General features: G+C 48.8%; 1 protein-coding gene across 1 annotated transcript in view; it reads right to left on the bottom strand.

Annotated features, from left to right (window-relative positions):
* The window catches only part of PPP1R16B (protein phosphatase 1 regulatory subunit 16B), a 102623-nt gene extending 76625 nt beyond the window's left edge, over window positions 1-25998 (bottom strand). The window contains exons 1-2 of the mRNA XM_048820868.2: window positions 25785-25998; window positions 2039-2446 (exon numbers count right to left, since the gene is read on the bottom strand). Of these exons, the coding sequence (XP_048676825.1) occupies window positions 2039-2285 (247 nt within the window). The 5' untranslated portion in view covers window positions 2286-2446; window positions 25785-25998. The remainder of the gene's footprint in view (window positions 1-2038; window positions 2447-25784) is intronic.
* Between the last annotated feature and the right edge of the window lie 686 nt (window positions 25999-26684).

Genomic DNA, 26684 nt, shown 5'->3' on the forward strand with positions numbered 1-26684 from the left:
ATACTGGGCAAGACAACCATGGTCTGACCCAGTCTAGCAGTTCTTATGCTCTTAACCCCCAACCTCTATGATCCGAAGCCAGCAGATGCAGAGGTACTGAGATCTTTAACAATACTGCTGGCCTTTGACCTCTTATAGCCTTGAGACTCAGTAGGCAGAAGTCCAGACATATTGTGTGAGAGAGCAACACTACCCTATTTAATGGAAGTATTTCATGTCACTCACAGCTGGGCCAACAGTTTAAAATATACAGAACATCATAAGTAGCTGCCACCTACCTGCCCCCACCAAAGGATGCCAGCCAGGCAGCAACTAACTTACCGCTTATGTCACATGTCATAAAATCTAATGACTGGCTTTCACAGTCCAAAACCGACACAATTATTCATAATTGGCCTCATAGTTCGCATTCTTCAAGAAGCCAATTATTCATGAAACAGAGTGAGGGTTCAGAAACTCTGGCTCAGCAGTGGGGGCAGCTGTAACCCAGTTAAACTCGCAGAGTGAAAATACGTATACGTAAGTCAGTCTCCAAAGGATTATTATAGGTCTGCCCAGACCCACCTGCCAAGAGTCAGACCAGGATTCCATGCACTAAAGCTGTGCAGTGTACACTGCTTTGCAGAATGCACTACAGAGATATGACAGACACAGCTCTACAGGAAATCCGATCTACCCCAGACTCAATCACTGTCATGCCCATTAGGTACAATATGTCTTTATGAGGGGCTAAAAGGAATACAAGAAGGTATCTCAGAGAGAACAGCCGTGGGAGGACTTTGTGGGAAACTCCTTCCAGAGCAGGCCAGGTTACCTCTTCCCCCCCCTCCCCAACATACACACACCTTAAACCCTGTGCAGAAGCCAAAGGAGACAACCTCAGTCCCTATCCACGCACACCGTAAGTGTGCAGCTACCACTACACTCCCCAAAGGGCGTGGGATGGGAAAAGGGAGGTCTATACCAGCTGGTAGAGCTGGGGGAGCACACGCTGCCACATGGAAGAGAGGAGAGGGCTCCTACTCAGTCTAGGCTAGAGATTAGAAGCCACAATATAAACCTGCACTGGCAGAGCGAAGATGAACCTCAGCAAGGTTCCAGGCATCTCCACATATCCACGTAAGTGCCAGTAAACCAGATACAGCTTCTACTACGATAGGACAGTACTCCCATCAGCAGCTGCTGAGGCTGTTCTCTTGCTCCTCAGCATGGGAATTTCAATTCTAGTTTTCAGTACAGTTAGTCAGAGAAATTGTTCAGACAGTTTCCTTGACCACAGACAGTGTAGTGGAGCTAGATTGAAGTCACATACATGGGAAGTGGCGATTGTAGTACTGGGTGACAGGTGAAGGCTGGAGGAAATACAACACATTGCTTTAGGGGAAGGCCAGGTCAGGGTATATTCTGCTACTGATAGGTATCCCCATGAATGGCAAGCATTGTAGTATCTTAGCTACTATGGCAGGGGATTGGGAGTCAAGCTGATCGCGGTTCTATTTCCAGCTCTGACACTGATTTGCTTTCGGACCTTGGGCAGGTCACTCCGCCACCCTGTGCCTCAATTCCTCCATCTCTGAAGTGGAAAGAGACACTGACACACCTCACGGGGTGCTGGGAGGCTTCTTTTATCCATGCGTACAGCACTTTAAGATCTTCCTGCAGAAGTGCAGAGTAATAGGAATTGGTAGCTCCCCTGCCATATGGGGCAGAAGTACCATAGGCCTGTCCCTGCATGGGAGGGTTGGACAGGTGAAAGGAGCCTCCCCCCAAAAAGGATCTAGCCTGCACCCCCAGCATGTACCTGGGGCACCTTTTGACAGCAGTCTAAGGAAGTGTGACTTTCCACACTGACCGCACCACCTTAGCCTATCCGTGCTGCCTGGTGCCCTCACTGCAGGAAATGCCAGCCCACAGGGGCAGTGCTTCTGTGCAGACACCACGGGAAGTGGCCCTGCACACCGCACGGAGGTACAACAGGTTCACCAGTAGCCAAGCCATAAGGACTTTGCCAGACAGAGGCGCCCCCAGCAAGTCCTACCTTCTTCCACATCATTCCTCAGTGACGCCTCCAGCAAAGCCACGCTGGCCTCAAAAGACACCTTCTTGTGGCTGACAGCGCTCCTCCGCTTCTCATGCTTCCGCTTCTTGTGCTGCATCTCCTTCTCGTACTGCGCCCACTTCTTCAGCTGCTGAGCCCTGCGCTTCTGGGCTGTCCGCAGCCGCTCCAACGTGGGCACCTTATCCAGCAGCTCGAGTTCTGTTAGGAGATCCACGTGGGCGTCCATTGGCTCTGCTGGGAGAGAAGGAGCGCCGGCCCAGGATGGCCCAGTTGGAGCGATATCCCACAGCAGGTGCTCTGCGCGTCAGCAGCCCAGCACTATACTAGCCTCCTGGGGCTGAGCTGTGAACGGTGCATCCTAATCTCAAAGGAGCACATGGTGGAACCCTGAGAAGAGAAGGAAGAAACAAGGCTAAGTCTCCAACAGCCCCATTCAGAGAAGTCACCATTCCCAGCCCAATGGAAAAAAACCTCCCCTGATAACAGCTACCATCTTAAAGAAGTGTCCATTTGTACAAATAATTGTACAAATATCATTGTACAATTGTCACCTACCAGCTGGAAGGGACCTAGTGAAACCCACTTGGAGATGTCGCAGTTTTAGTCGAGGCGAACTGCACATTAGAGCACCAGGGAGCTCCCTGCGGCCATGACTCACCTATGGGCTCCTCTGGCGTAACACATAAAGTAACCACTTAAGAATCTGACGCTGGTCAGATCCCCAGCCTCATTCTCCTTGAGGCACCAGGGAAGTTAGTTTCACCTCTCACAGCAGCCCACTTGTTTATGACAGCTCTAGATTGCCTCCAGCCTGATGAGGCTATTGCCAGTTGCGTTACAGTCGTCTCTAGCAGCCCCATCGGTGATCTGAGCCCCATTGGGCTAGACACTCTACAGACACACAGCAAGAGTCCCTGTCCTGCAGAACTTACAACATCTGGTAGTAAGACAAAGAGCAGAAGATAACATAGAGGCACAGAGCACGTCAGTGGCAGAGTCAGGAACAATATCTAGGTCTGAGACCCAGTCCAGTGCCCCGGCCACTAGGCAAAGCAGTCTCGAGTGTTAAAATAAAACAAAAGCTAGAGATTGGAGACCAGTGAAGTCACCCAGTTCATCCCCCAAGGCCGATGCAGGATGGACACACACACAGTGACAATCAAGGTGTCAATGTTACCTTGTGCTCTCCTCACCTCTGTTTGTTGTATCCACCAATGACTTCACCTTACTGCCATTGCACACTGAGGCAGGGTCTGTCTGCACTGTGTGTGCAGCACCCAGCACAGTTAGGCTCCAAATCCCAAACCGGGGCTTTAGAGGTGCTACCACAAAACCAAACACAGCTAAGTGTTTTGCTGCCAACAGACCTAATACATTGGGAAAACGTTTTTTAAATGACAGGACGTTTATATCCTAACCGCTTGCAGCCCAAAGGGGGGTGTGACAGAATGTGGGGATTTCAAACCTGAGCCTGCACTCTGACGCCAACTAGCTCCCCCTGGAGACAGCTGACTGGGGTAATTAAAGATAATTAGCTAATCAGGCTGGGTGAGCTACCAAGCCAACTAGCCTATCAGCTTAAGGCTAATCAAGAGGCCCAGGAAGGCAATGACAGGAAGAGAGGAACAGCCATACTCAATATACTGCACATTCCAGTACAGGAGATGAATTTGAGATACAGTTAATGAGGCACAAACAAGTTGCCTCAGTGATCAGCTAGTTTCCGCTAAATGTACAGGTACACAGAGTATAGGGTTGCAAAGTCCCAATGTAGATCCAAAGCCTGTCAAAATTTAGGTATATTTACAGGCCACTACGTTAAAGCCACATATTAAAAGAGCTGGTCAAGTCTCCTACCACCATCCTTCCCGCCAAACCTCTCCCAGGCAAGTCTGACCACGTCAGATACTGGGGGTTCATTATGCAAAATTTGCAAATGCCTGAAAATTTGGAGGGTTATAATCAAATGGACACGGAAGCTGGCAGGAATACTCCTCGCTCACCCGCCATTTCAAAACAGAGAAAGATCAGCATCGCTGCTAAGCAGAAGTGGTGCTAAAAGCCTCAAGGCCCTTTGGGACAGACAGTATTTGCAAAACACAGAGGCAGTCTGAAACAGATCGAGTAAGTCCTCAAGGCAGCTTAAATCATAGTCAAAGCAAATTATGTAAAGGCATGTGCCTCTGCTAGACCTCAGCCCTCTTTGGATAACACAAGGCAGTCCAGCCAAGCATGATTTATCCATGGCCCACAAAGATGTTTCTGAAGAGTAAATTCTTTCCCTTTGGAATGCACCAGATTGTACGAAATGGTGGATAGTTTCACAAGGTTTATACGTGGAAGGATACCCCGAGGCCCCTTACAACAGCTCTTTCATCCCCATCCACCTTCCTGCAAATACCTCCAGAGGCCTTTGATAAAGGATTCAACCAGTGATGAGCAGCCAAAATCTTAACAACCGGTTCCCTATAAAAAGTTCTGATTTAAGGGATGTGCCTCTGTCCTGCCCCTCAGGCTCTGTCCTGACCCCTCCCACTCCCCCCCAGGATCTGTCCTGCCCCCCTGCCCTCCCCAGGCCCGTTCTCCATCCCAGGTGCCTGCTGGTGGGACAGGAGTCCTGCAGCCCTTGCATCAGTGGGGTCGCTCCCGGCATGTGGGACGGCGGCTCCCTGCAGGCAAAGGCTGCCGTCTGCCTGACTCCCCACCGCGGGATGTGAGTGCCCCCAAGCGGCGGAGGCCGGACAACCCCACAGCGCAGGAGCGGGAGAGACGGGGGGGGGGGGGGAGGCTCGCCCCAGCATGCCCAAGGCAGCCCCCAGCCACGGCACCAGCCGGCCCTGCCCGGCTCCTGGGGCAGAGGAGGCTGCTGCTGCCAGGGGCCTGGCTCCCCGGCCCTGTGCGGCGCCCAGTCACATGGTGCCTGATCTCCCTGCCCAGTGCAGCCGGTCACACTTCCTGGGCCGGGCAGGAAGCAGCATGGAGCTCGGCCGTGGCTGCTGAGCGAGGCGTCATCAGATCAGCCTCTGCCTGCGGGGCCCCCGGAGCAGCTGCCTGGATGGCTGCACAATGCAGGTACCAGCCGTAGCGCGGCCCCTGCCCCGAGACAGGACACAGGGCCCCGCAGTCCTTCCATAGCCCCGCGCCCCTCAAACGGTGCTGCTCCATGCAGCCCCCTCTAGCACTGAGCCCCTTCTCCAACCAGGGCCAGCTCTAGGATTTTTGCCACCCCAAGCAAAAAAATTTTTGGCTGCCCCCGCTTTTTTTTCATGCCCCCCCGTCCCTGGCTCCGCTCCTTCCCAACCCCTTCCCCAAATCCCCAGCCCCGCCTCCTCGCCCAGGCATGCCACATTTCCCCCCCCCGCATTGCTTCCTACGGCTTCCCCCCACAACCCCCTGCCCTAGCTCACCTCTGCTCCGCCTGCTCCCCTTAACACACCACCGCTCTGCTTCTCCCACCTCCCTCTCAGGCGAGGGAGAGGCAGAGCGTTCAGGGGAGCAGGCGGAGCAGAGGTGAGCGAGGGTCGGGGGGGGGAGCACAAGAAGTAATGGGGGGGGAGTAGAGGAACTGCTCCGCGCCCCAGCTCACCTCCGCTCCACCACCGCTGCCTCCCCGGAGCACACCGCCGCTCGGCTTCTCCTCCCTCCCTCCCAGGCTTGCCGCGCGAAACAGCTGTTTGGTGCGCAGCAAGCCTGGGAGTGGGGAGAAGCGGAGCAGCGGCAGCGTGCTCAGGGGAGCAGGAGGAGAGCTAGGATGGCGGGGGCACATTTCTGGGGCGGCATGGCCGGCGCCAAGCACCTGCTTGTTTTGCTGGTGCCTAGAGCTGGCCCTGTCTCCAACAGACCCCTTCTATAACACTGAGCCCTACACCATGCACCCTCCCTAGCGCTGCGAGTCGGGGCCCCTTTCCTGAGGGGCTGCCCCAGCCAAGCCCCAGCCTGGCTGGGACTTTCTGGGGCAGTGACTGCCTACCTAACCCCCCTATTCCCCGTCCCCTGACCGCCCCCACCAGAACCTCCGCCACCTCCAACCGCTCCCTGCTCCTTATCCAACACCTCCTCCCAGCCCTGGCCCAGCCCCCTTACCATGCTGCTCAGGGCAGCGTGTATGGATGCCACGCAGCCCGCTGGAGCTCGCAGCCCCACCCCCTTACCATGCTGCTCAAAGCAGGAGCGGTCCAGAGCCGGTGCCGGCAGTGTGGCATGCCGAGGCTCTGCAAGAGGGGGGAAGGTGGGGAAGGGGCCGGGGGAGCCTCCCCAGCCGGGAGCTCAGGGAGCCCTAACAACCGGTTCTAAAATTGCTTCTAAATTTAACTGGTTCGCGCGAACCGGCTCCAGCTCACCACTGGATTCAACCCCTTCTGTAAATACCTCCCAACCCCTTCAGTAAATACCTCCGCAGACTCTAAACAAGACATTCTGCTTCCTCTGCAAGTTACTCAGGCTGAAAGCTGGAACCCTGCGTTCCAATACAAATCTAACTTACAGAAGAGCCAAAGCATGCAGATTGGTCCTGGGCTTTTCTTGTGGAAACCGTCATGTGCAGAGACACCAGAATAAAGCCTAAGTGCAGCTTCAGTGGCACTTGTGAGCCTGAGTGTGTGGGCTTCAGGTCAGAGTGGAACACAAGGTCAAAGGCACCTGAGCGTAATACAGAATTTCTACCCTTCTGAGAGCGTTCCTTGGAGGGAGTCTAGTCTAGCAATGTTTTAGCTAACCCTGAAGATTTGAAGCTCAATGTATTTAATAACTGGATGGTTTAAGAGGTAACAGTGAGGGCCGCTTCTTGACGTCCCCCGTTGCCAAACAGAAGCCACTTTTCACGATTGTTTAGTAAAAGTTGTGTCCGTCCCTACAAAAACAGCTCAAGCAGCAAAGGCCTGATTCTGCAGGTCTATTAAAGCAAGTGGAAGTGGAAGTCAGTGGGTCTGCTTGCCTGAGGCATAGCTACTCCCAGGAGGAAAGCTTGCAGGATTGTGCCCGAGAAGTGCCAGAGGAAACAGCACATTTAGAAGGCATGGGAGGGAGCCAAGGGGGTGGGAAGCTTGCTCTGCCATTGCCTGGCTTCACCTGCTCCCTGCATAAATTTTAGCCTCCTGTAGCTCTTACACTGACACAAGAACAAGAAACAAACAGAACTGAACAGAGAGACCTACAAGAGAAGAAAATGAGAGAAGACAAAGAGGCTGTGCTTTACAACTCATGCCTCAACATGGCTTTAAAAAGCGGCAGCAGCCTGGAAGTTATTGTGAGGCAGCTGCCACTACCAGAAATACTAGATCCTCCTCGAGCACCAGAGAACTGCTATAGGTTTACAAGCATCGAAAGGTGGCAGAACTGGACCGATTTCAGTGCTACTCATTAGAGCACTGTAGTCCAGAAAGCCCCATGTGGATCTTGGCTCTGCAACTCAGGCTGCTTGTTTTCAAATGACCTAGTTTCTTTCACTGTGCAAAAATTATATATTTTGCACGCATTGATTTTTCTTTGCACAACCAGTCTAATTATAGCACAGCCACGGCAAGACCTCAATGTTCATTTTACCTTTAAAGCAGCACAGGACCCTGCTGCGTGGGTGTTTGTGGCTTATAAAGCTTCACATCTTAGTTTCTCTGTCTCTCCTTTTTTCCCCCCCTGCCTCTGACCCAGCTTTTTTTCCATGAGCTCAGCAGCTCAGTTTCTTGAGAGGTGCAGAACACATCCTGTGAGCTGCGAGCAAACCACAGCATCAGGACAAAGAGAATAATGATCTTACTGCAGGTGCCAGTCAGAAGGAGGGACGCTCGCTATTTTATGCCACTCATGTGTGATCACTGTTTTCATGATGATCCATCAAAAAGTAATCCAGCTGCTCAATGGGGGCCCTATGTCTACCTCCAAGTATCCTTACTAAGAGCAGGTAGGTGCTGGCACTTGTGATCATGTCCTTTCCCACAATGCAACCAAAGCCCACCTCTTGCAAACATGTGATTAGGTGAGTTCCATGAATCTACTTTTGTATCAAGTGACTCTCAGGCCTTGCAGGATCAGGGCATCTTCCTGTAAAGTGGCAACTCCCTGAGGCACAAGCAAGCAGCCCCCACTTTAACTTGTGACATCATTTAGCTGAACAAAGAGAAGGTGAAGGGGTGACTTGATGACAGTCTGTAAGGATCTACATGGGGAACAAATCTTTACTAATGGGCTCTTCAATCTAGCAGAGAAAGGTATAACGTGATCCAGTGGCTGGAAGTTGACGCTTGACCAACTTAGGCCTGGCCTACACTAAAAAATTAGGTCAACCCAGATATGTCAGGAAAAATCCACACCCCTGAGCAACATAAGTTGACCCAACCTCCAGTTTGCTCACAAACCCCCTGTGACAGGGTTCGGCCGGATGTCTACAGGAGAGTAATAGAAGGCAGATATATTAGCCCCAGGTTAAGTAGGTCCCTTTTCCCTGGGTAAGATAACAGGGAAGGTTCCAGAACAATCAGGAACCTTCTGGAGACAATTAAGACAGACAGGCTGATTAGAACACTTGCAGCCAATCAAGAAGCTGCTAGAATCAATTAAGGCAGGCTAATCAGGGCACCTGGGTTTAAAAAGGAGCTCACTTCAGTTTGTGGTGCATGTGTAAGGAGCTGGGAGCAAGAGGCGCTTGGAGCTGAGAGTGAGAACGCGGACTGTTGGAGGACTGAGGAGTACAAGCATTATCAGACACCAGGAGGAAGGTCCTATGGTGAGGATAAAGAAGGTGTTGGGAAGAGGCCATGGGGAAGTAGCCCAGGGAGTTGTAGCTGTCGCCCAGCCGTTCCAGGAGGCACTCTAAACAGCTGCATTTCCACAGGGCCCTGGGCTGGAACCCGGAGTAGAGGGCGGGCCTGGGCTCCCCCCAAACCTCCCAACTGCTGGTCAGACACAGGAAGAGTTGACCTGGACTGTGGGTTCACGAAAACGGCCAAACTGAGGGCTGCCATGAAGCGAGCAAATCTGCCAATAAGCGCAAGACCCACCAAGGTAGAGGAGGAACTTTGTCACACCCCAACACTAATAAAGCAAAAAGTAATCACCTATGATCCAGCCACATAAAAGGACAGTCAGTTTGATTTCTTTAAAAAATAAAAAAATACTGACTTTTCTATTTTTTTTTAACTATTTATTTATTTATTTATTTATTTGGAGGGTTTAACAAGTTTACAAATCCTCACCATGTAAATATCAGAAACAAAACAATCACGACAACAGTTAGCTTTTGTTTGCAGAGGCATTGCATAGGAGTACAGTCACCAGATTTAACACAGTGTTAACAATATTACAGAATGAGCATGATTACAGCACTTGTATGCCGTTGCTTGTGATTTTATTCAATTGCCATGAGATCTCTATAAACACATATTTAACAGACCAGGCATGTCTATCACGTGTTAACATTAGAGGGGGAAAAACGATTTGGGAACACTCAGTTTCTGACAGACCATCCTTTAAATAGGGTGGGCTGAGACTTAAGTATAAAATTCTTCAACTGCCCTGCTGTTTGTATTGGTCTAAGAAGCCAGAATGCAGCTAAGGACGCAGTCACTCAAACATGCACATGAGCAATTTCATTCACAAGTTGTCTCCTTTGAAGTCAGTGGCATTATTTGTGGGCACAGGTGTCTGCAGGATTGATCCCAAAGCCCCAGAGTGCTGCCAGGGCACAAAGAATAAGAGAACTCCCCACCTTCCCCTGCTGACTAACCCCACATGAATCTTCTCTCGGCTGGAATCAGAAGCCGAATGAAAGAATCTACAACAAGGACAACAGTTTTCAGTAAACGAGGCAGTCTGGTTTGTTTATTTCATTAGCATCCATTCCTAGCCCACTGCAAGGCCAGGATTTCTTCAGATCTGCCCCTCAGCAATTCACAACCAGTGTTCTCTATCCACGGCCTTTTCAGCACCATTCCTACTAGGATGACGAGCTAGTGGGATGGGGGTGGGGTGGGGTAATAGGTGCCTATATATGAAAAAGCCTCAAATATCAGGACTGTCCCTAGAAAATCAGGACATCTAATCACCCTAATTCCTACCCACCACCCAATGCCAGCTGCAGAGACCAACTCTTCTGCTGTCCTTCTCCCACGGATGATTCCATCAAACATCCTGGCCGTGACTCCTTAGCTGGACTCTCAGTTCCTTTATCAGGCTTTGTTGCCACTAGTGCATCCATTCTCACTGAACCGAACTGGTTGGTGGTGCAAGTCCCGCACTGTGGTTTGGGCTGACAGACAGGGGAAGTTTGGGAACCACACAATCTGAGAAAGTGACTGTCAAGCAGCAGGAGTTCCTCACCTGCAGGGGGAGCAGCAGCTGCCACCTGAGGCGGGGAGAGGCAGGGGGTGCTAGACAGTCTTAGGGAGACCAAGGGACGGGTGGAGAGGGGCGGGAGCGATAGAGGAAGATGTGAGTAGAAATCAAATGGGCTCCAAACAAAAGCCAAGTAGGTGGGGGAACCCAAGATGGAAATGGGCCAGATGTGCAAGTACAACAGCACCAGCTGTATGCCAGCCAGGGCTGTAAGGCGCTTTGGAGCAGGTCTACTGCAGGCCCAAGGAGTCTGGAAGGACAATACCTCTGAAGTGCTGTACAGAAGGGCAGACGGACCAAAGTCTCTTCTGCCCCTCTCTGGTGGGAGCTAAAGCTGACATGGCGCTTTTCCAAGGAGTTTGGATCATGCCAGTGTCCTATAATGCTCTCTTCAGTCAAACAGGCGCTGCATACTTTCCTAAGACATGCATGAGTTCTTGCTGAGCACATAAGGGTGCAATGTTCGCCAGCAGTCACTGCAGGGCCAGGGGCTAATGCACTGTTTTATGAAGCAGTTTGCGATACCATTAGGATAGGTGCTATGACACCAAAGTCTCTTCTATCTGGATGATGGAAACTGTGGCAGGAACCCTGTACTAGGTAATCAGCTTGCTCTCCCCGCATGTAAATCTGAGTATTGAGCATTCTTATTCACAGGAAATGCAGTAAGTACTGGGGTTTCTTTTCTTATTCTTAAAATATCACTTTTCTAACAGTCTCTCCTACCTTCAGCCATCCAACATCTTGCTCCACAACCTCTAGTCAGAGAAGGGTTACTGCCTCGCCAGCCAAACTAGACTAGCTTCCCCTGCCTGACAGCTAACCCAGCTGTGAGGCCTTTCAAACACAAGGGAGGCTGGATCAGCTGCCAATATGGACTGCATGGTACACACTCAAGTGTGCCCAGGAGAGTTGTCACACCAAAGCACCTGCTCTCCAGGGGTTCCTGTCACCATCTCCCACCCCTAATCTCAGGGGATCAGCTAGTCAGAGGACAAGTTCCCTCTCAGCAATGTGGTGTGGGAGCATACAGTGCCCACCAGTGGAAGGTTTCTAAGGTAACCAAGTAAAAAACTTAGTGTTTCCTAGCCCAGTGGAGGGTTTGCTTTGAAGTGAGCTGTAGCTCACGAAAGCTTATGCTCAAATAAATTGCAGAGTAACAGCCGTGTTAGTCTGTATTCGCAAAAAGAAAAGGAGTACTTGTGGCACCTTAGAGACTAACCAATTTATCTGAGCATAAGCTTTCGTGAGCTACAGCTCACTTCATCGGATGCATCCGATGAAGTGAACTGTAGCTCACAAAAGCTTATGCTCAAATAAATTGGTTAGTCTCAAATAAATTGGCTAATCTCTAAGGTGCCACTAGTACTCCTTTTCTTTTTGCGAATACAGACTAACACGGCTGCTACTCTGAAATCTGCTCCTCTGACCACGGTCACAAGCAGCTACTGGACAGATGCACCCCTGCTCGTATCTGAATCTCTGCCCCACAGAACCACTATGCATCGCAGCACCACTTAGCACCTACTTCACGAAGAACCAGCAGCAGAGCTTGGGAGGAAGTTTGCATACTGTAGCATATGCGATACTAAGCTCAGGGGAGTGCATGAAACAAAGACTTTGCATAAGTACATCAATTACACTGTCAAGGCACTGTAGAGATGACTAACCCTCAGACAACTACCAACGCTTCCGTTGTAAAGGATGGGGACGTGAAGGTCTTACAGGCGTGAGGCGACTTGCCTGAGACCAGACAGCAAGTCAGTGATAGAACCAGGTCTAGAATTCCGGGGTTTTTAACTCTAGTCCTGTGCTCTAGCCACCAGGGAATGCTGAATATGGCCCCTGACTATCGTGAGCTCTCAGCTCACCCTCAGGAGTAATTTCAGCAACCATTTCTGAGAGCAAAGTTTTATTGTGCTATGTTAGTGGGTACATTGGCACTGGCAGGTTAGCCATAGGTCGGAGTGATAATAAATTAAGTCACTGATGCAAATCAGCTGTTGTCAGCTGACTCGGGCTCACAGGGCTGTTTAATTGTGATATAGACGTTCAGGCTTGGGCTGGAGCATGAGCTCGAGGACCCTGCAAGGTGGGAGGGTCCTAGAGACCCAACGTCTACACCGCAATTAAACAACCCGAGTCAGCGGGCAAGGGCCAGCCACAGGTGTCTAATTGCAGTGTAGATATAACCTCGGATGAATTCAGCACCTTTCATGCTCAGGTTTCAGAGGAACAGCCGTGTTAGTCTGTATTCGCAAAAAGAAAAGGAGTACTTGTGGCACCTTAGAGACTAACCAATTTATTTGAGCATGAGCTTTCGTGAGCTACAGCTCACTTCATCAGATGTGTACCGTGGAAACTGCAGCAGACTTTATATACACACAGAGAATATGAAACAATACCTCCTCCCACCCCACTGTCCTGCTGGTAAAAGGGCTCCCAAAGCCCTTTTGTAACTATATACATAAAGAATCATTAAATGCAGCCATCTCTGGGTGATGGGCAGTCGTCAAGTGGTATTAACATACTGCATAAAAATTGAGAGAAGAGGACATTTTCACCAAGGACCCTGGGATAAACCAGGATTCTTACTAAATGTGCCTTTGAATATTTAATGTTCATGTACAGCAGGGGACATTTAAGTCACGAAGGGCCTGTTGTTAAGGCATAGATTGGGGCTGAGAAGTTCTGGGTTTGATTCCCAGGCTTCCTGTGTGACCTTGGGCAAGTCACTTAGTCTGTGCCTCTGTTTCCATCTGTAAGATGGGGATATGACCTCACCACACTATAGAGAGGATACATTCATAACTACTTGAGATGCCATTGGTGGAGTTACATAAACTGGATCAAAGTTTACAAATCCTTTCCTTAGCTCAAGGGAAGCCTGAAGATTTTAACTGAACACTTCCCCAGAGACTCCATCCAGGCCAATAAGTTTGGGATGAAGCGTTTTGGTTTGGCTGTTCTTCCCAAGGTTTCCAGATCTTCTCTCTTTCCACTGACCTTATTCCTAGCATTGGGAGCGAAATGCCAAGCTAGAAAAAAAGGTGTTAAACAGTGAGTCAGAAATGGTTTTAAAACTGACACTGTTAATAGAAAAGTTGAAGGGCCTTGTTTTTTTCCAACTGTTCCACTCTAAACAAGAGCTGGAGGAAGCCTCTTAACGTTTTCACCTCATGTTTCCTGTAACATTTAACACAGTAGGACATAAAACATTTTTCCACCCCATATTTCATCTTGGACTCACTTTCTCCATTTTCTTAAAGGGACCCAGTGCCCAATGTTCCTCCTCCAGATCAGCTTGTGTATTTGTAACATAACTGCTCTTTTGAGTGGCACCTCCATGACAAGTAAAACAAATCTGATGGCAGCCTCCAGTCATCTGCACTACCTCCGAGCCAACAAGTCTCCCAGAAGCACAATATGGACAGAATAATGAGGATTTTCTAATGGTAGCCTGAGGTTTGTATCTTTAGGGGCAAATCCTGTGTTCCCAGAACTCCCACCAAGGTCAACAGCTATGTGCTGAAGGAACGCACAATCAGGCCCTGAAGGTGGAATTTTCATAGATACATAGGTTTAGTCTGACCTCCTGTGCCACACAAGCGTGTCACTCTAGAAACACTAGTGTGTTTAGCATGCAACTCTCATCAGCTTCCAACAGGGCACAAGTAACATTTAGAAGCCCAAGTCCCATTGTACATCAGGGAGAGTTAAGACACTTTAGAAAATCCCAGCCCTCACACTACGCTCTGTAGAGCAAAGACTCCTCTTCGCTCATATTTCACTCACTGCAGAGCTATGGCAATACTGGGCAAATGCTGCATGTGGAGGTCCTTAGACTAAGCAGAACTGATGCATTTCCACTGCACAGGAGAAGAATGGATCTGGAGAGCCTGTGTGGGGAATGGCACCTTGTGGCATGCACCAAGCCAACCAGGGTGGTCACTCACACATCCCCAGAATACTGGACATTCTGGTACTTCCAGGAACAGTGTGGGCCCACTCCTGCCTGTGTCCCCTGCACACACTGGTGTGACCTGGTGAGGTCACACCACATGGAAGATGCCATTTGGAAGAGCTTGCCGCCCCACCCCCACCAGTGTGACCTCACGCGCATGGTGAAACCGGACAAAACCACATCTGGGTTTGTTTCAGTACCAGACAGGGGACAAACCATTTTTAAAAAGGATTGTGTCTTAAGGCCAACAAATGGCCTGCCCAAACCCAGTGCAGGGTGCTCCGAGCATCCAGGGGAAGTTTGGAGTGAAGCAAAGGCAACAAGGAGACCAGCAAGGCCCACTGACACTGAGCAGAGCTGCAGGAACTTCAGTAGCTACCACAGCCTCTGGATTCCTTGCCCAGGCATCAGCAGAGCCCCAGTACACAGCCTGTCCACTCAGGCCTCAGGTTTGCCCCATTGGAGTAAGCCACCTCCTTTCCAGGTTGGTTTATTCATACACTTTTAAAAAAAAAAAAAAACTTAATTTAAATGCAATTTAGGGCTTTTCTGGTGGGTGGTAAGAGCTATGGGTAAAATTTTAAAGTTAGATTTCATATTGTTGTTTGTTTTGTTTATATAGAAACTCATGTCTCTAAGGAGATAAGAGTTAATAATCCATTCCTCACCTGATCCCCTTTCTATCTGCATGTTCAGTGCAGGCTGGGTCATGATATTTCATTCAGGGATTTATTGTTAAGCAACATCTATGTGCACCCTAAGGGGTCTCTGGCAGCTGCAGAAACTGCTCCTTGGGCATTATGAAGGTGGAGGCTCAGCAGCCTTTTATTTGAAAGTTTGCTGTCAGCCAGCATTGGAAAGCCATTGGTTTCAGCTTGGCCAGGGGCACAGAGCCATCAGGAAACAGCTCAGGGGAGAGGGTCCTCAGACACGGGGCAAGGGACATTTGAAATGAAGAGTTACATTTGAAAACCCAACCTTAATTTTTATTTGGGTGGGGATTAGAAAGTGGGTTTGGGATTAAATCGGGAAGAGACGACATTCTAACTCAGCCCCTTTCTATCCAGCTCAGAAGAGAAATCTCTTCTATTTACTGGCCTGTAGAGTGGCAGAGACGATAGCTAAAGTGCACGGAAGATGCATTCCTTTCCTGTATTAGGGCCATTTCTTTTTATGCTAATCCTATGCATGAAGACTCCCATTGATAGCAATTGTGCCAAGGTGATAGGCACCTTATAAATATCTACAATAGCTACACTGAGATGCATTATATATAATCACAGCTCGCGTATGACCTTGGGGATGGAGAGCATGTGAAGGGCACAAATAAGGACAACTCTGGCCTTTCCTTCCCCCGAAGGAACAAGGACACTTTCCTTTCCCTGAAGGTAAATTTCACCCCATCATTTCCCTGCTCCTATCCCAGAAGCAAAGTATCTGCTACCAAACTCTATCTCCAATATCAGATAAGCAAAAGGACCCCATCCCAGAATTCAGAGTTTACTTGGGAGAAATGGAAAGACCAGAACTGCATTTCTGTGCAAACATGAACTGAATTTTAACTGCCACTTTGCAACAGGGCATCCTCCGGACCAGGCTGAACTGCAGTAATGAAACATTACAGGGAGGGACATATAGCAGCCCAGACTATGTAGAACAAAAAATAATTGAGGGCATAAGTCTCCAATTCGGTTTTTCCATTAATTTTTTTTTTTCTTTTTACAGCACATTAAATCTGAATGCAGGTTGCCAGGCCAGACCCCTGTAGGGGAAATTATCTGACCCATTTGTGACAACAACTTTATAATCACCTCGTATTTGTTTTTCTGTTTCCATTAGTTTTCCCCAGCACTGCAATGGATATGGGTGGGCTTGGTCCCAAAGCCCGGTTCCTTAGACCATATACCTGAAAATATTATGGTTTGAAGAAGGAGATTATCCAAAACAGCCCATAGAACAAGGAGACATGAAGCAGGCTACACCAGCCTTCTCAAACCATGGAGATGGTAGGAGACAATCCCCTTCCCTTCAGATAGGCATTAATCCCCTCTTAGACCAGTCTTCTTAATGGAAGCAGTCAAAGACCCAAGCCACTGGAAGTTATTTTGACAATGACATACTAGAATACGCACAGGAAACAGTCCTATGTGGACACAGAAACAAGCTCAGGGAATTAACAGGTTTCCCTTTCTAACTTCTGCAGTACCTCAGAGGCTGCCCAAGGTTGGAATTTCCTTCCTGAACCCCCCCACACCCACGTTTCCCCTGATGGGTGCTCACGGATGGTTAGAGGGGGGCATTTCAACATGCCCCAGTCATTACCAAAGCTTGGTCAGCAGCAGTCAAAGCACCTCGAGTTTCGTAGGCACAGGATGAATTCCGACTTGAGGCATCTACATGAAGCAAGGTCTGAAGGTCTCTGCCCATTTGCTCTCCACCTGCTAAGACAGTGGTCCCCAAACTTTGGGGCGCACACCTCTAGGGGGGCACCAAGGAACATTCAGGGAGATGCACGGTGGGGGGGGGGGCACAGAGGAAGCACCTCCCAGCCCAGCTCCACCCCGAGCCGCAGCTCCACTCTGCCCCCTGCTCTGCACCCACGCCAGCTCTGCCTCTAGCCCCAGCTTCTCCCCACACCAAGGTCACCCGCTGAGCCAACTATGCTGCAATGGCGGGGAGGAGCACAGACAGATTCCATTACTGGTAGCGCCGGAAAAGTTTGGGCACCGCTGCACAAAACTACCACCACCAGTGCGATCAGCTGAGCAGTGACTGCTTGAGGCCCAGATGTGCAGAGTCTCCTATAGTCATTCCTTTGTTTGACCTAAAATCTTAGCCCTGCGCAGGACAGCAGAGGCAATTCTTGGGGGATTTCAACAAATATTTCACTACCAATACGAGGCCAAGTATATCCTCGGTGTAACTCCGTTGATGGGATGGATTTGGCCTGGGAGTTACTCCCAGTGTAACAGAGACTTTAGCGCCATCCAACGCCTCCCACACCTGACAGTGCTGTGATTTGGAGTGGGGCTTGTGATCCTCAGCTACAGCAGCACAGGAATTTTGCCTGAGCCACATGCCATTTCTGGCTTTGGCTTGTAGAGGTCGCGGTGCAGCAGGTGGCAGCTGTAACCACTGCCTGCAGCACCGGGGCACCATACTGAGTGGGGCAGAACTCTGGAGCTAGGGTGACCAGATGTCCTGATTTTATAGGGACAGTCCCAATTTGGGGGTCTTTTTCTTATGTAGGCTCCTATTACCCCCCACCCCCGTCCCGATTTTTCACATTTGCTGTCTGGTCACCCTACCTGGAGCAGGCCCACCTCCGAGGCGCACTCTTCCCGAGCTTGGCACCACGGCCACCCCGCCCTCTCTCTCTCCTCCTCTCTCTCTCATTAAAGGTAGGATCCCAAGGCACATCCACCTGCAGGCTGGAAACAGAAACCTACCCAGGGAGTGAGTCATTGAATAGGACCACAGGGGAGGGCTCTGGATAGTGTGGGGGAGAGAGAGGAAAGTGGGAGCTGATGCCTGCCTACGTGCGTGGATTTAAAGTTGCGTTTTCAACCTGTGATTGTCACACAAGGGGATAAGCAGGGAGAAATCAAAAGCCGTGATTCATTCAGACCAAAAATAACAGAGTCAGAACACAAAGAACTGTATTTTGCGAATACAGACTAACACGGCTGTTACTCTGAAACCAAAGAATCATGAGATGTTAAAATAAAAACTGCTTATTTGTATGACTGTACAGTGTTTTTCCCTAGTTCAGGAGACACCATGCAAACACTTTTGCTTCTCCCCGGCAAGAGTGAACCAAGTGTGTAGCATGACAGTTAATTACAAATAATTCACACTTGCCACCAACATACAGCTCAGGGTATCCATTATCACAAACTCAGCTTGTTACATCTGATGCTATGTTCTGACTCGGATCCACCCTGAATCTCTGGAAAGAGGAGATGCTGTGCTATAGCCTAGCCTAGCAAGAGATTTTGGTTCAATTTTTATTAGGCCATCTGGGGAACACAAACACAAGACCCACTGAGCGACTGCTGTTTGTTTGTGTGCTTCCAACATGCTGTAAGATCTGGGAGTTAGTGGACTGATCTTGAATGCTACGTTTACTATCCAAAATTCAGCCTAAGCCACTGGAATGAGAGGTGCAGTCCCATTGATGTAGGACCACTGCAGTTTTTAGCAGTGACAAATTCAAAGTAAGGATGAAAGCTAATTTCAACAGGCACAAACTGCATTATGCCCACAGAAAGAATGGTCAGTTTCAACTGTACAAGCAGCATGGAGGTAATGTGGACAGGCCATCAGAAGACTAGATCTCCGTTCCTGCCACTGTCCTGCTGTATGATCTTGGGTACAACACCTCCCTCTCTATCCTGTGCCACAGGGCTTGTCTACATGGGGAAGTTATTTTGGAATAAGGTAAGGTGTGAATTTAAAGTGCTGTAGCTATTCTGGAATGACTCCCCATGAGGATACTTTTAAATAAGAGTGCCTTTGTCCAGGTTAATCCACTTCCAAAGTAGACTAAGGTAAAACAAAAAATGAAAGTTGTATTTTGAATAAGTGTGCACATGGGAGCTTTGCAGAATAGCTATTCCTGTCCTATTTTACATGTACAAGCCCTCTGTCTCCCTATCACCCCACTCCCATCCATTAAAGGAAGAGAATGATGGTATGAAAACTGCTTTTGGGACTATGGAGCAAAATGGTAAGGAAGAACCCAGTACTATTAAACTTAAGATCTTTACTTTATACTGAAGCAAAAGCCTCCCTCTGAAAATTATTTTCCTGTTTGAAGCTTATCTGGTAACTTGCTATTTAACAAATTCTTATTTAGCTTCCTTAATTCAGATCCTATCAAGTTGTTGTAAGTGTGAATAGAGAAAAAAAAAAGCCATTCAGTTAACTTCCGTAATTCCAACAGAAGGGGGAAAAAAACAGGAAGCCCACAGAGCAGTAGCACCTACCCACCTTCCCAGTGCATGTAACAATTCCCATGAGCATAGCTTCAGTTTAGCTGCTTTGAAAACCATGAGATTTGATCCTTCCCAGTTAAAGATACAGACTAAATGTTCCAACAAACAAACAACTGAGAGTAATGTAAAAGACTGAGTATATTCCACTGAGAATGCAGCAGAAGAGGTATTGGATGGTCTCAGGAGGCCTATGTTGTACCCTGGGCTTTCACTAACATAACCTAGATAGTCATGTCAATTCTGCCTCAGTTTCCCCTTCTGTAAAATGAGGATGCTGCCCACTTGCCTTTGCAGTTAAACCATTATTTTAATTGCTAACAAGAACAGGACTTCTGGGTTCATTCTCATGTCTGCCACTGGCTGTTGGACCCTGAGCATGTCATTTAACCCATGCCTCAGTTTACCCAATTGTGAAATGATGTACTTCATTTGCCTTATTGGGGTATTGAGGTTTAATGTTTGTAAAACCTCTCCATCTCGTCTAGTACTTACATGGCCCTGGTCACTATGGTATCAGGGTACCTTTACAAGACCCTCAGATGAAAGATGCTGTAAGAACAAACTATGTATTATTAAAAATCTCAGCTCAGCTCTGATCAGCTCAGCTGCTGACTGATGATTTTGAGCTGCCATTCAAGGCTACACAGGTTCACTTATATCAGCTCAGATTGTCTGGTCACAGGCAGGCAGGTGACAATAAGCATTGTTGTCTTTGCTACCAGCAGATAGAGAAACTTCAAAATTTTGCACTGTCTGGACAGTATATTCTGTATTAACCATGAAACATTTGGGACCTTCCACCCCTCCAGGTGGGAAAACTGTAATAAGAAACATTTTGTACTATTGATCCAAGTGTCAGAGTGCTTTAAACAATTCAGCCTCCCGTGTGAAGTAGAAGAATCCCTATTTTATACAGGGAAACAGAGGCATGGAACCAGTGATGATACATACACAGCCTATTGCTGGTCCTGACTGTAGGTCCCAAACACAAGACAAGCTGGGCTTATGCTTTACGAATGTGGATGGTAAAGCCATGTATATACAAAAGCAGAACCTACAGCAAGAGGGCTTTTTGGTTAATTGCTCAGGGATGAAGAGATTGATTTTCAAATCAAACATAATGGGTCTCACCTGGATAGTCAACAGAAGATTCATTTTTTTAAGGCTTGTTAAGCATATGGCTTAGAAGTAGTTCAGAAGTGTCACTTTAAAGAAAAATATTAAGGAAAAAAATGTATGTTGCACAGCAAAAAGTGACAATCTACAAATGAATGTGCCATGATTGGGAGGAACACTTCACTGAGCAGCACAGCTGGTATGGATAGATAACTGTGCACATGTAGCAATGGCTCTGTCTGTATGAATGAGCGGGCAAGCACATGGAAGGGAGATGGAGAGGCAAGCAGACTAATAGAGGAAGACAGACTTCTAGAAAGATTGCAATAAGCCTCTTTAAACTTCCCTAAAGGGAGAGCCAGCTGGCAAACCATTCCCATGATAAGGTGTTATTTGACCCAGGAGCCTTGCAAAAAATAAACAGCTGACCCCTTTCACACACCCCAGTTCACCCCTTCAGCTCCTTTAACAGGGGTGAGGGCTAGATATGCACTACCCCATGGTCTAAATAAGCATTTACTTGCTGTCAACAATTGTTGGCACAGAAGAAAGCCAGCTGAGCTGTTTTCAGCTGGAAAATAAACACTGAATTCAGACTGACCATTAGCATCTTCAGAACAACCAATCTACTGTTACTCACCCACTGACCTAATCCAGCTACTTTAGTCCAGAAGAAAATAGCACATTCTAAATGCATAGAAAATTCTTCCACAACATTAGCATCCCTGGGCCCCAACCCTGCAATGAGCAACATGCAGGCAGACTCCCGAATTTGTACAGAGCCTCTGAAGTCAAAACCAGTTCTGTGGGGGAAGAGGTATCTGCCCACATGTTGCTCATTGCAAGATTGGGGTCTTAGTGTTCACAAATACATCTATGGAAAATGTTATTGACTTGGGTCCGGCTTCCCCTCACCCACAAGAGTTCTTTACTTCAAAAATAAGAAGTACGTAATTATACTCGCTTTTTTAAGTGACATTCAAAACAAGGTTTTCATTCTGCCTAAATGGAGGTGGGGGGAAAGAGGAGGAGGAGAACTGTCAGCCAGGTTTATAAACACCCACTGTGCCAATATTTTAAAAAAGCCTGCAAAAGAGACAGAAAGAATAAAATGTGGCAGTTTGCAAAAGGAATTTCCAAGAGATCAACAGGATGATAGGATTAGTGGGTATGATTAATGGAAGAATTCAGCCCAAAGACAAGATGACAAAGTGAAGCTCTGATAAATATCCAGAAGTAATTTAGCAATAGTGACAAAGGTGAAGAATTATCCAAAGTAGTTACAGGGGTTTTAAATAAGTTACAGATTTCAGTGAATGTTGAATATTAGGTAGGATTTCTTTCCTGAATGGCTAGGTCAATTAGCCAGTGATCTAATTTGCCAAGTGAGGACATTTAATCATCATTTATCTAATCTCATTTTGAACCACCTAAACTATGGACCAAGTTTTGCCCTCCAGCTGAATAAGGTCTCGTCTACACTAGAAAATTAGGTCGGTTTAACTACGTTGATCAGAGGTGTGAAAAATCCACACCCATGAGTGGCATAGTTAAACCGACCAAGTCCCTGTGTAAAATTCTTCTGTCAACCTAGCTACTGCTTCTCGGGGAGGTGGATTACCTGTGCAGACAGGAGAATCCCTCCTGTTGGTGTAGTGTAGTGTAGTGTCTACACTGAAACGCTACAAGGGGTCCCTTCCAGCCATAAATGCTGATTCTGGGAAGATACTAAGCAATGGTGGGCCTGATTCTTTTCTCACTTAAACTTGTTTGATACCAATTTAATTCCAGAGTTGCCTAACTGAATTTAGATTTTGACGGGTAAGCAAGAGGAGAATCAGGCTCACTAGAGTTACACTAGCTTAAGTGATTTCATAGGTAAACTCTGCAGTTTGTTTGAAGAGAGTGGGTTCCTTTTGTTGGGATGCGAAATGGAAGAGAGCATGAGCTAGTAACCTAGCATCCCTAGAAATCTTTTAGAACAAAGCCTATGTTTTCACTAGTGCAGTGGTTCTCAACCAGAGGTCCGGGCCCCCTAGGGGGCCTTGAGCAGGTTTCAGGGGGGCCTCCAAGCAGCGCCAGCATTAGACTTGCTGGGGCCCAGGGCAGAAAGCCGAAGTCCCACCACATGGGGCTGAAGCCCAGGTTCCCTGAGCCACAACTTCCAGGGCTGAAGGTGAAGCCTGAGCAATGTAGCTTCGTGGGGGACCCCTGTGGCATGGGACTCAAAGCAATTGCTCTGCTTGCTACCCCCTAAAGCCAGGCCTAGCTTTTCTATGCAGAAAACCAGTTATTGTGGCACAGGTGGGCCATGGAGTATTTATAGCGTGTTGGGGGGAGAGGGGGGCTGAGAAACAAAAAGGTTGAGAACCTCTGCACTAGTGTACATCAGGGTAAAATGAAACATTCCCTGGTCAGCAAGAAAGCTATGGGCTTTTTCTGATTTGTTAACCCGAACATCTAAGACTGGGTAACCACCACCAACAGCATTGCAGGAAACACTGGTTGATGTTTTGCTTTTACTGAATGAAATATACCCAGAGGCAACAGGCATTTTATAAATGATGGAAGTCAAAACAAAACATGGCTGAGTTTTCCCACAGCAGAATTGCTGCAGAGATGATACAGTGCAACCCAGACACCAAGAAGACGCTGGTACCAAGAAAATCCATGCAGGGACAAGTTCTCACCAAAGAAAGATTCAACAACAAAACCTTGTTAGAGACAAGCTGCCTGGACATGCCGTCTTAAGGGGAGAGAGAAACAGTAGCATCTTTATGTCTAAATGATATCACATGCATCATATACATTGGAACTGGAACACTTTTAGTCTTTAATTTACTATGAAATCTTCAGTCATTTCCCCTTCCCTCCAGTCAGAAGGCAAGCAGCTCAATTTTTAGAAATCCTGGGGCTAATACAAAGCCTATGGAAATAAAGGAAGCCTTTCAATTAGCTTTAATAGCTTTGGATCCAGGCCATCAATATAGAGATTAAATGAGTAAGGGAAAAATGTTATCAGAGTTGTTATTTGTATAGCAATTACAACACAATCTGATGTGCTTTCCAGTGAAACCAATCCAGGTGTGGACTAGCACCCCAAGATTAAAGTACATTCCAAGACAATAAATAAATAATATTAGTTCTGAATATTAATAAGGATACTTGGCCCTTCCCTGTGCAATTTAATAGTAATAATCTAAGGCTCAAAACAGCTCTGTTGAGGAAGGTAAGGTAATAGATGGGCTCAGAAGTTAGGACTCTCGACTCACTCTGTCTGAAAATGCTTTATACACTTGTTACAAATACCTAAGATGACTCCAGTTGAAACACTGGAGATTCCCCCCCCCCCCCCCCCCCATATTTGTTTGCTTTGTGCATTCCAAAAGTCAGTTTCACTATTTCCCTTATGTAGTTAGAGTGTCCCCTGGTTTGTGTGGGTTCTTCACAGCAGAGGAAATAAACATTTTTAAAGATAAGAAAGTGATAATAAAAACAAAGACTGGCAGGCAAGTTGCAGGCTGACAGAGCCCCTTCAAAATGACTGAACTGCACACAGGAGCCTCAGGGCAGGGTTAGCACCTGAAATGACTAGATTTGAGGTTGGTTGACAGTCTCTGGGACACACTTTCACTGGATCACACAGGAAGACGGCCAGGCTGGCCACTGAACTCCCTGAAGCCCCATCTTGTACTTTAACCATCAATTCATTTCTAAATACAGAGGCATATGTTTAGCTGAACTATTTTAACATGTCTAACTCCTGCCAAAGGAAGAGAACCTCCAAATGAAGCAAACAAAATCCACTCCTACGTGGGGACAAGAAACTGAGGCCCTGAATTCTCCAGTTTCCTGTGATCACCTAATTTCCATAATGGGTAAAGTGTTTTCAACCCTGAAGCCAATCTGGCAATGGAATGAACTGCCCTAGAAAGGTAATTATGTCCTGTCATTAGATGTGTTCAGGATAAGGTTAGACAAAGTATAGTGGGATTAACAGTGTTTTATCCTGCTTGATGTAGAGGGCTGACTAGATTATTTAAGTGGTTCTTTTCAAGCTTGCCTAGGATTGCACAATGCTGGAGGTCACTTCCTGATTTGACACTGCAAAGTAATTTTGTCAGCACTGCTCAATAACAGATTACCACCACCCCCCTCTGACTGTTCAGCTATGGAGACTTAGGTTTGCATCCCTTACACCTAGTCAGCCATGAAAGCTCGTTTGGTGGTCTCAAGTCACTAGTGGGTCATTTTGTCCACCCCGTGAAGCCACCACGCATCACTGACAATACCAGAACTGGAATGGCAGGGAGTGTTGTAGGTCAAGCAGGCAGGCATTGGCACAGCAGTGTGAAGATCTGGGCCTGAAATAACAGGGATACTGCAGGTCAGGACTGAGGGGCACCCCTATGCGAAGACCCCACACTGCAAGACAAGGGTGGGGGGCTGCACATCAGAAACAAGGTGTCAGGTGCACTGGCAGAGCTATGGGAACAAGAACTGGAATAGTAGGGCATATCGTAGGCCAGACCTGCGATGCACTGGGAGAATTGTATAACGGGATTGGGAGTGGAATTCCCCAGGGGCAGAGGTGCTACGGCAGGACTGATGTAGATAGGAAGAGCCATGCAGGCGATCAGTACTGGAAGAGCAGGTGGGTAGGTCAGGAGCTAGGCACATTCTCACTGCCCAGTGCCCATAGCACTGCTACTGCCTCCTCCCCCACGAGCAAAAACAACCGCCCAAAAATCACAGCGAAGAAGGTTTGAGAACATAAGAGCCCTCAATAGTGCAAACTACCCAGAGCAGTGCATCGCACCCCCAGATACCCAGAGCTGCTGCTTTCTCTTTTACACCTCTGCCCCCGCCCCATGCAAACCCAGCCCTCCCCTTCCCGCAAAATCTTCACCCTACCAGAGCACAACATAGTCCTGCTGCCTCGGGCACAGGAATTCAAACCCCAAGTACCCGGGGGAGCCAAAGTCCCGACGCTGTGGGCAGGGGCAAAGAGCGGGCGGGCTCCCCCTGGCTGCAGAGCCCAGACAAACAGAAGGGAGGCGACACAGCCTGAGCTGGGAAGTTCCTACATAATTAAAGCCGGAGAACCGCCGTAGTTGGCCGGAGATGGGGGGGTCGGGGGGGCCAGATCTCCGGCTCCTTCACACCGCTCACCCCGCCGCCCTCGCTGGCTCTGCCGCCCCGGCCCCGGTTCTCCTCTGGATGCACCTGACCCTGATGGGGCGGCGGCGGGGGGGGGGGGGAAGATGTGAGGCGCCCCCCATCTCCCAGCGCCCCCTCGGGCTGCAGCTGCTCTGTCACTCACCCGCCGCAGGAGCCAGCCCCGACCGGGCTGCGGCAGCAGCCGCCCAGGCCGGCGAGAGGCGAGCACCGCCGGCGCAGGGCCCCCCACCAGGCGCAGGGCTGCAGCCAGGCTCGGGAGCGCCCTGCAGCTGCCCAGCTCCGGAGCGGCCCCTTGCCTCCGCAGGCGGCAGGGACCAGAGGGAAGAAGCCGGCGCTGATAGGAGTGCAGCCGCCTCTGGTCCTGCGCTCACTCCCGCCCGGCTCCTCCTCGAAGGTGTGGCCAGGGCGAGAGGAGGGGGCTGAGGACCGGAGCCGGGCGATGCTCTGCGCTCCCCTGCCCGAGCGATGGGGAGGGATCCTGCGCGGGGACGTGCAGAGAGGGGCTGGGGAGCGGCCGGGCGCACAGGTATTTTCAGAGGGGCTAGAGAGGCAGCAAGGAGCAGGGCGCAGCGCTTGGCAGAGTCCCGTGCTTCCTCCAGCCGGGCGGGTGGTAGCGGGAACCAGGCCAAGCAAAGCAGTGGGGGAAGGGCTGCTGTGCAGGGAGGGGTCCCCACCGGGACAGTATTGACTGAAGAGCGTCTCAGAACGATTCAGAACTGAAATTCCATTTTATATCCGCCCCCCAATATATATGCTGCAGATCCTGGCATAGATGCTGGAACTAGGGCTGCTGCCGCACCCCCTGGCTGGAAGTGGTTTTCATCATATACAGGGTTTACAGCTTTGTTCAATGGCGCTCAGCACCCCCATCATACAAATTGTTCTAGCCCCCCTGGATACTTGGTAAACCACCATCACTGTTTTCTGGCCTGCTCACACTCAAGGTGCCAAAGTGATATACTACAGGCCCACCAAACCGTTTGGAAGGCATTCAAGTACAGTGGGGATGGGACCATATAAACATCTTGATCTAGATCAGCGG

The sequence above is a fragment of the Caretta caretta genome, chromosome 13 (genome assembly GCF_965140235.1).
Source record: "Caretta caretta isolate rCarCar2 chromosome 13, rCarCar1.hap1, whole genome shotgun sequence".
NCBI classification, from domain to species: domain Eukaryota; kingdom Metazoa; phylum Chordata; order Testudines; family Cheloniidae; genus Caretta; species Caretta caretta.